The following is a 9,769-nucleotide window of genomic DNA, read 5'->3' as shown; positions in this document are numbered from 1 at the left end:
CCATACCCTCTTCAGCTTTCAATGGCATAAAACCTATCATTCTTACATTTTTCTGCTATGAAGAAAAATCATATTTGACTTGAAATATGAACTTTCCATCGATATTGCCAAACCTTGATGAGTATTTCCAGCACCTTTTAAAAAAAATTCAGATTTCCAGAGTCAGCAATATTTTACTTTTATTACGTGAAATAGTCTCTTTTGTTTTCTTTACAATTTTTAATATTAATACATTTTGACATGTTAATCACATTATCCAAATAATCCTGGGCTGGAGTAATTAATAATTTAATCAGCTTCTTTTCTAACCATGAATACTAGGCTTAAGGCAAGGCTTATTAGTGCTATTTTCAGGTGCATTTCTACATATCTTGTATTAACATGTCACGATGGACCAAATACATTGCTTTAACTTACTATATGGAAAAGACTGCATTACTAAACATGGCATAAATAAAGACTATGTAAACCCCCATAATGAAATTCAGTCATTAGTTATAACTAATGCACTTAGTCTCATATTCGGGTAGTAAAAGTCTTCCATAGGTCACTATGTTGTCAATAAATACTCTGATTTTCTGATATCATAAAACAGTTATTAATGAATTTACATCACTCAATTCAAAATTCAATCATGTACAGGTAGATTTATCCTCAAGATCGATGAAAATTGATATTTTCATAATAGGTGAATACACTAGTGTAAGCATGGGGTGGTGGAACTGACGTATGAGGAGTGGTTGAATTGATTGGGGAATACATTCAAAGGAGGTTAGAAGAATGAGGAAGAACTCATGGAAATGTATAAAATTCTAACGTTAGTAAATTCAGGAAGGATGTTCCTGGTTGCAGGGGAGTCCACAGCCAGCGGTGACAGTCTAAGAATTTGGAGTACACTACAATATTTATGACACATTAGAAGAAATTTCTTCATCCAGAGAATGGTGAGCCCATGGAATTCACTGCCACAGGAAGCGGCTGAAGCCATAACACTGCATGATTTCAAGAAGGAATTAGACATGGATCTTGGGGCTGAAGGGATCAAAGAATACCAGGAAGAGGTAGGAATAGGTTTTTGAATTGGATGATCAGCCATTATTGTAATGAATAGTGTAGCAGGCTCAAAGGGCCCAATGGCCTAGACCTGCTAGGATTTTCTATATTTCCATTTTAGCATATCAGTGATTAGTTCCATATCAGTGCATAGTTTGATCAAGGAAGTAGTAGAACTTATAATGCAAGGAAACAGAAACCAAAAAATTACATATGTGGAGGAGAGAATATGGACATGCACACACAAGATAAGCACCATTGGAAAATATTATTCTCAGGATACTAGCACCGCTGGCTAAGTGTGCATTTATCAATCGATGGCATGCTGGGTCACACATGATGGTATTAAAGTCGATCAGAGTAAATTGTAGATTAACTTCGATGGCAGGGTCAAAATCTTCTCAAAAATACATTCATGAACATTTGCGGACCATATCCAAACAGTAACTTTGGTGGTCATAGTTTCCAACTCCCAAATGACCAGATTTATTGAATTAAAGTTGATATATTTCTAGGTGGTGAGTTTGGTATCATAACCTTTACAATATGGGACCTTTGTTAATGATGACAGCGAACTTTGGCCATTCTTGAACTGCTTCAAAGAACCATCAAATGGGTATTTCACACACAAAAACAGAACATCTATAATTTATCTTCATCAGCAAGATAGCTTCAGTTACCTCGGAAATCTCAAGTTGTTCAACCTGTGCAGTAACTTGCGTGGATTTATTACACAACATATAAAGCCAGTGAAAATGAATCTCTTTTCTAACAGCTTCTAAAGCATGCTTCATAACACTTTCAAGTCCTAGATCAAAATGACTCACTGGGGAGACTGAGCTTTAATAGGCAAGTGCCTTTCTATTTTTGTACAAATGCTGAATTAAGTAGAAAGAAAAGGTTGTTCATAACATTTTTTCTGTTTATGCACTGCTGAGCTACAAGTATAGCTGCATGTAATAATCTCAGAATTGGCCCTCTATGGTTTAGAGAATTAACACAGTGGGTAGCTGACTTACAAAAATCAGGAATGTCCATCCAATGCTTGATTCCTGGACTCAGTTGAATCAGCTGATCTTTGGATTAAATATTGGTAGAAGTGTCGCAATGCCTTCAGGATCAGGGAGACAAAAGTCATAGAGAACTTTTATCCCTTATGGCCATCTGACAAAGTGCACGACCTGAGATCAGTGAAAATGGGGTTAAGCTTGGTTATGACACCCCACACACAGAATCAAGGAACATGCATGAAAAGTCACCACTGGGAAAAGGTTTGCAAATGCCTGAGGAGATAGGCTGTCTTACACAGTGTAAAATTCTTTATAGGAGGAAAGGAAGTGGCGTTAAAAAAGTTAAGACTTAAGCATTAAATAATTGAACTATTGGTGTAAGGACTCACTTGCTGCTCATCAATAACACAATAATGGAAATGATTATAAAGATGAAAAAAGTTAACAATAGTTATGAAACGAAAACAACTATATATTTTTGTGCATTATAAATTTAACATTGAAATTCAGACACATTATTGTTCATGCTACCTGCACAGATTTAAAACAAAAGCTGATTGACTTTCCTTTGGCTGACTCCATAGATTAATATCAACAACAAATCCAGTAATACGCAACACCTTTGTCCTGCTTTACTTTTATCGGTTGCCAATAAACGTAATAGTAAACTTGGCCATGAACAAGAAGCCCTTTGTTACAATCTAGACATAGTGTTGACCAAAGTGTTATTTGAAGTTCTTTCTTTTGCACGCTGTTGGATCTGCTACTATAAACACAGGTGGAATTCTGCTTTTGTTTTCGTTCTTTCAAAAAAGGGGGAGGAAATGGATTTACAGTAGCTGGGTAATCATAATTCTCCATCCTGTCTTTAGTCCTTAGCTGCTCAGCCAACAAGATACATGCAGAATTTCTAGGCCAGGCAAATCTGCTGCAGGCACCAAAATCAGCAGTGGGAACTTTAAGTCCAGTAAATCTTCTAGGGATCTCTCCAAATCTAAAAATAATGAGAGGGTTAAAAAGTAACTTAGTCACATAGAAACCACAAATCACTACTTAAATAATGGATGCAATTCTAAAAATACATAATGTTAAAAGATACACCATTGTAACAAAAATGCATTTTCTTGAAATAGTCTCTCTGATATTTACATTTTTACATGATGAGAAAGAATTTAATAGTACAGGAAAGCTCTTTGTCTCAGCTGCCTTTACAAAAAAATCTATACTGGCTGGAAAGCTGTGCTGCACTTTGTTTGTAGCATATGGTAAGCTAGGTTTCACAAACCTCACATCAAACATCTGAAACTACCCAAGGACTACTCCTCAGAGTATAAATTCCATACATGGCTTGTCCTGTGAAGAGGGGTCCCATTAGGGAATTGTATTCTTGGTTCTAGGGTAAGTCATGCTGTCCCTAAAGATGTGCCCTATGGTCAGTGGAGCACTTAACCCATTGACCAGGCCCTATATGATTATTCAGAAGTTATTGATGTCTCTTGGTCCCTAGCAGATTGTGGAATATTCACATCTCCTTACTGTCAAAGCATATGGCCACTAATTGGATGCATTAGAAAGACAGTAGTTTTGGCTTCACTGATGCCAAACTAAGGACCTATGGTGAATGACCCAGGACTGATTGTTTTTTAATGCATGAAGTGCTTTCTGCTGAGTGATCATTAATTAGTTCTTTATTTTTCTGAAAACTTGATTTAAAGCATCTACCACTAGTTCATTTTTTTTTGGAAAAAAATGTTTTTGTGCTTTAAAACAACAAACACTGACCACAGAACTGAATGATTACATATACAATGCATAATTCTTTAAACAGTCAGATTTAAATGCAGAGAAATGGTTGAAGCTGCTCCATTTGCATTGCAAAAATTGTAAACAGAGCTATGAGAACATGCTTTTAATATTAATTCTTCTGCACTCTTGGGACTATCTGATCTTTTATAATGTATGAAAAATAGCAACCCATTGTTATTAGATCAAGGTAAAAAGTGTTCACCATGCATGGCTAAAGTGCTGGAATACATACAAAGGAACCCCTTAATTTTTATTTGACACTAATAAAAAGCATTGATTTTAGAAAACTTAGTTTATCTGCAATGATAAAAACAAAAATTACAGCAATTTCTGGATGCCTTTGGAAAGTAATGAAGCATGGAGATTAGTAAACAGTGTAAAACATGCTAACAATATCAAATACCATTGCTCTGCTACAACATTATACAATCAAAAACAGGAATTTACTTTTGTACAGGATGCTAATAACTCAAGAATTTATATCCAATGTCTGCTACAAATTTGTTGCTTGCTTGCAGCAAACAGTATAATGCTTGTGCTTGGCTCAATTGCAAGCTGATTCCCTGTAGATTTTGAAAGAAGGGACTCAGTTCCTATAAAAGGCTCTTACCAATGATCTAGGTTTGGGGGAAGAAAATAAGAATGATCTTTTGTTTGAAACATTGTCTTCCTGACCAATATGCCACAAACATGATTGGCTAGTATGAGTAAGAAAGTCTAAGGCATGAAATATGGAGTTCTGAGCTTCAGCGTAATTTAGGTGAGATCCCCCCAAAAAATGCTTGCTGGAATGAACAAAGATTGAAGCTCAAAACCAAGTGTAGGTCTTTCACCATCATAAAGTGAAGGTTTAGCATATTTGCTGCAGGGTTACACGACTCACTATAATGGCCTTAGTCAATATGTACTTCAGTGAGGACATTATTACTTTCAGTGCTAACAAACCAAAAATGGAACAAGACTCCAAATGAAGAATAACCTCAGGGTCATGATAGCTGAAGTAACTGAATAAACCATTCAGTTATACTCTTATTAAAAAAAAATAATCTTTCAAATTAGGTGACTTTATCCTTCTCTTGTTGCTGTGCAGCTGGTCTCAATGTGTTTTGGGTGAGAAGATACTGCATAGAAAGGTTCATTTCGTTCTTCCATCTACTACTGGCCAGAGGGCACATTTGGAATTTTGCTTTCTACTGTGGATTTGTGGCTAATTAATTAACTAAAACTAGCAGAATAATACAAATCATTCGGGGGCTGAATGCTTAAATTATTAAACTTTTAATTATGTGCTTGTCTCCATGGGGTATTTAAAAAAATATTATAAATGTAATTAAGTTTTCCTTTTTGGCAGCAATGATTTATGCAGGTTATTTTAACAGGTCATTTTTTTTCTGTTTTTATTCCATAATGGCTTGTAATATATTTTCATTTACACCAGTGCTCACATATAATGATGGGCCCACTCATTTCAGAAATGGGTGCACAATGAGATCTTGATGTCGTAGCTATAAACTGAAAAGAATGTTTTTTTTTAAGGTTAGTAAAGAGAACTGTGGTACAGGGTGTATAAGACCATGCGAAATAGGAGCAGGAGTAGGCCATTTGGTCTCTTGAGCTTCCTCTGCCATTCAATAGGATCATGGCCGATCCAACATGCCTCATGTCCAGTTTCCTGCCCTTCCCCTGTAAACCTTGATTCCTTTATTGATCTCAGCCTTAAATATACACAAGGACTCCGCCCCCTCCGCTCTTTGTGGCAAGGAATTCCAAAAACTCTTATCTTTTTGAAATAAATTTCTTCTCACCTTAGTCTGAAATTGGCACCCCTTTATTCTGAGGTAAAAACAATGACTGCAGATGCTGGAAACCAGATTCTGGATTAGTGGTGCTGGAAGAGCACAGCAGTTCAGGCAGCATCCGAGGAGCAGTAAAATCGACGTTTCAGGCAAAAGCCCTTCCTGATGAAGGGATGCTGCCTGAACTGCTATGCTCTTCCAGCACCACTAAGCCAGGACCCCTTTATTCTGAGGCTATGCCCTCTGGTCCTAGTCTCTCCCATGAGGGAAACAGCCTCTCAGCATTTACCCTGTCAAGCCCCTTAAGAATTCTATATGTTTTAATGAAATCATCTCTCAATCTTCTAAGCTCCACCGAGTAGTCCCAACTTATTTAACTGTTGCTCATAAGGCAATCCGTCACACCACTGGATCATCCTAGTGAACCTTCTCAGAAATGCCTCCATGAAATGATATCTTCCCCTAAATAAGGGGACTAAAACTGCTAACAGTACTCCAGGTGTGGTCTTACCAGTACTTTTTACAGTTGCACTAAGACTTCCCTACTCTTAGACACAAACCCCGTTGAAATATGGATCAACGTTACATTAGCTTTCCTGATTACCTGCTAACCCGTGCGCTAGGTTTTCTGTGTTTTGTGTGCAAGTACCACACCTCCCTTTGTGTTGCAGTTGCGGTTTTTCATAATATAAATAATATTCTGTTGTGTTGTTCTCACTTCCAAACCGAACAATTTTTCATGTTCTTGCATCATACTCCATTTGCCAGCATTTTGCCCATTTACTTAACCTATCAATAAACTGTTTGTATCCCTCTCACAACCTGCTTTTCCACTTATTTTAGTATAGTCTACAAATCTGGCTACTGTACATTCACTTCTTTCCTCCAAGTCATTGATATACATTGCAAACAGTTGCAGTCCCAACACTGATCCCTGTAGAACCCCACTGGTCACAGATCAACAACCTGAAAAAGAACCCTTTATCCCAACTCTCTGTTTTCTGCCCTTGAACCAAGTCTCTATCCATGCTAATATACTATTTCCAACACCATCTGCTCTTACCTTTTGGCTTAACCTTTTGTGAGGTTCCTTGTTGAATGTCTCTTGAGAGTCCAAATGCAACATCTCTACTAGTTCCCCTCTTTCCACTCTGATTGAGACTGCTTTGACAAACTTTAAAAATTAGTCAGATACGATTTCCCTTTCATGATGCCATTTTCCAAATTATTTAATAATTGATTCCCAGTACTTTTCCAACAATAGATGCTAGACTATTCAGCTGATAGTTGCCCTCTTTCTACCTTGCTCACTTCTTGAAAAGTGATATCATGTGAGCAATTTTTCCATCCTCCAGCACTTCTCCAGAATCTTTCAATCTTTACAAAATTACAAACGGTGCATCCACTATCTCCATAGACCTCTTTTAAGATCCCAGGATGCAAGCCATCGGGGCCAGGGGATTTATCTGCCTTTAGCCCATTAATTTGTCTTATACTAATTCTTTAGTGATGGTATTTAATTCCTCCCCTGTATTATTTATTCTCCATGGTATGTTTGAAGTGTCGTTAAGACTAAAGCAAAATGTCTATTTAACTCATCTGCCATTTCTTTGTTCCCCCAAAATTATCTCACCAGATTCATTTTCTAAGGGGCTGAAGCTCACTTTGACCTCTTTCTTCCATTTTAGATCTTTAAAGAAGCTTTTATTGTCTGTTTTCATATTTATTGCTAATTTGCCCTGGAATTTTATTCTTTCTGCCTTTATTATCTTTTTAGTTCGCCCTTTAAGGATACTGAAGCTCTCCCAGTCTTCAGGGATATCACTGACACTGGTCTCCTGATATGCTTTTTCTTATTCTCTTTAAGTTAATACTCTCTTTAACTTCTTCAGTTAGCCATGGTTGGTTTATCTCTCTCTCTTAAAATCTTGCTTCTTTACTGGAATATATTTTTGCTGAAAGTCATGAATTACCTCCTTAATGTCCACTACTGCTTGTTTATTGTCAATCCTGCTAACTCACCAGCCCAGTTTACTTTATTTAACTCTCTTCTCATTCATTGTGGTTCTCTTTATTTAAGTTAAACAGAGTTGTTTCTGACTCAAGTTTCTCAATGTCGAACTGAATATTAAATTCTATCATGTTATGATCACTACTTCCTGGGAGACCTTTTACTCTGAGGCCATTCCAAGACAGCCTGCTCCCTGGTTGGATCTATGACATAGCAAAATATCCATAATACACTCGATGAAATTGCTGTCACAGCTACATTTTCTAATTTGATTAACCCAATTCAACATGAAGATTGATGTCAATGACAATTATTGTCTATTCTTTTACACGCTCTTATTATTTATTGGCTTATAGTCTTTCCAACAGAGTGGCTACTGTTTGGGGATCTATACATTACTGCTACAGACTTCTTCTTTCCCTTGCGTTTTATCTCCACCCAAATGGACTCTACATCATCCAAGCATATATCAGTTCTCACGTTTCATTTATTGTTGAACAGTGTTACCCCACCAACCTTTACAACCCTTCTGTTTCTCTGAAAGGCCAAATATCTCCGAATGTTAAGTTCTCACTTTTGATCTCCTTGTATGCATGTTGCCTTAACGGCTATGAAGTCACATTTATTTACCTTGATTTGTACTATCAATTTGTCTACCTTATTCCGAATGCTTTGTGCATTAAGGTACACAGCCTTTAAATTTGTTCTATTATTGAGTTTCTCTACACTTTTATGGTTCCTTGGTATAATATATAGATAAAAAGTAAAACTGCATATTGATTTCATAGGGGACACAAAGGCATGTGAAGTAAAGTAAAAAAAAATGGTGATAATCTCATTACTAAGACTGACCAACTACCTTGGTTTTGGTTCACCTCCTAGACATCCTCATATTCAGACTATGAAGGGAATAGTTTTTTTTCTCTGCCTGGAATACATCATTACATTTAAATAGTTAACTTACTCAACCATACCTATTTTGGATTTAGAACTATCATGGAGATTGTGATTTGTGTTTTCCCTCATAGTTCAACAGTGCAGCCATGGAATAAAACTAATCCCATTGTGTACGGAGTCATAAGGTAATGGCATAGGCATATAGCATTGTTGCTGAGCCCCTGGATCAACTTCAATTACTCTCCACAAAAAGTTTACTTTTGCAACTCCCAATGTAGCAAACTAAGATGATGAAAGAGCACAAATGACTTCATTGCTCATGGTGCCAAGGGAGAAATAACCAGCATATGTCTGAACTTTGTGCTGTTGCAGGCAGCATCAGTTTTAATATGATTTGACTGAATTTCAGCACCAAATAACTGAGTTCTGGCAGCTGGGGGATGGACAAATGGAAACTGAGACACTACTTACACATGTTTAGAGGCCTGAAACAATAACAATGAAACTTCACATCAGAGAAATGCATGGTTTGATCTTTTACTGAAAAGGTATGCATTTGCTGTAAACTTTTAACACCAATTAATTTTTCTCAAGCCTGTCAAATATTAAATTTGACAGATTACACAGGATTGTATTTGTTCTGGAGTACATAATCCCAAATAACAATTCATACATCTAGATTTTAAATGTCCTGAACAAGAAAGCAATTATATTGAGTTAGAGTCACAGTCCAATTGTTTTTTATAAAAAATGGGAATTCTATTTAGTTAAATCTCATCTTCCTGCTGCAGATGTTAAAGCTATAATGCACAGAGGGATAATATAGGTTTGCAAGGTTCAAGTGTGACCTCAATTTCTTGTATACCTCGGTGTAAGATACACATTCTGCATACAATGTGTTGAAATAGTTGCTCAATAGTATATAACTTAAGAATTGATGAATAAAGAGACACTGTTGAAGCTTTTATTCTTGCACACAACATGACAGATGTAAGAATACCAAATTTCAAAGGGAGCAACAATTTATGCTGTACAACAACAAGGTGCTGATGAGTCAAGAATTCAACTTAAATTGCTTATGGTGTTGCCATGGAGAATGCAACAGGAAATTACTATCTCTCAAATTTTTTTTGTTTAATTCAAACAAGGTATCATGCTTCTTTCTGGTGCTGCTGAAAACAGACACATTTTGTCAG

General features: G+C 36.5%; 1 protein-coding gene across 1 annotated transcript in view; it reads right to left on the bottom strand.

Moving 5' to 3' along the window:
• Positions 1–200: 200 nt before the first annotated feature.
• The window catches only part of dph6 (diphthamine biosynthesis 6), a 294,336-nt gene continuing 284,767 nt past the window's right edge, over positions 201–9,769 (bottom strand). The window contains exon 15 of the mRNA XM_060828371.1: positions 201–3,057. Within this exon, the coding sequence (XP_060684354.1) occupies positions 2,939–3,057 (119 nt within the window). The 3' untranslated portion in view covers positions 201–2,938. The remainder of the gene's footprint in view (positions 3,058–9,769) is intronic.

This window comes from Hemiscyllium ocellatum, chromosome 8, assembly GCF_020745735.1.
Source record: "Hemiscyllium ocellatum isolate sHemOce1 chromosome 8, sHemOce1.pat.X.cur, whole genome shotgun sequence".
Classification (NCBI taxonomy): domain Eukaryota; kingdom Metazoa; phylum Chordata; class Chondrichthyes; order Orectolobiformes; family Hemiscylliidae; genus Hemiscyllium; species Hemiscyllium ocellatum.
The sequence above is the reverse complement of the archived record's forward strand: the minus strand, read 5'-3'. Positions and strand labels throughout refer to the sequence as shown.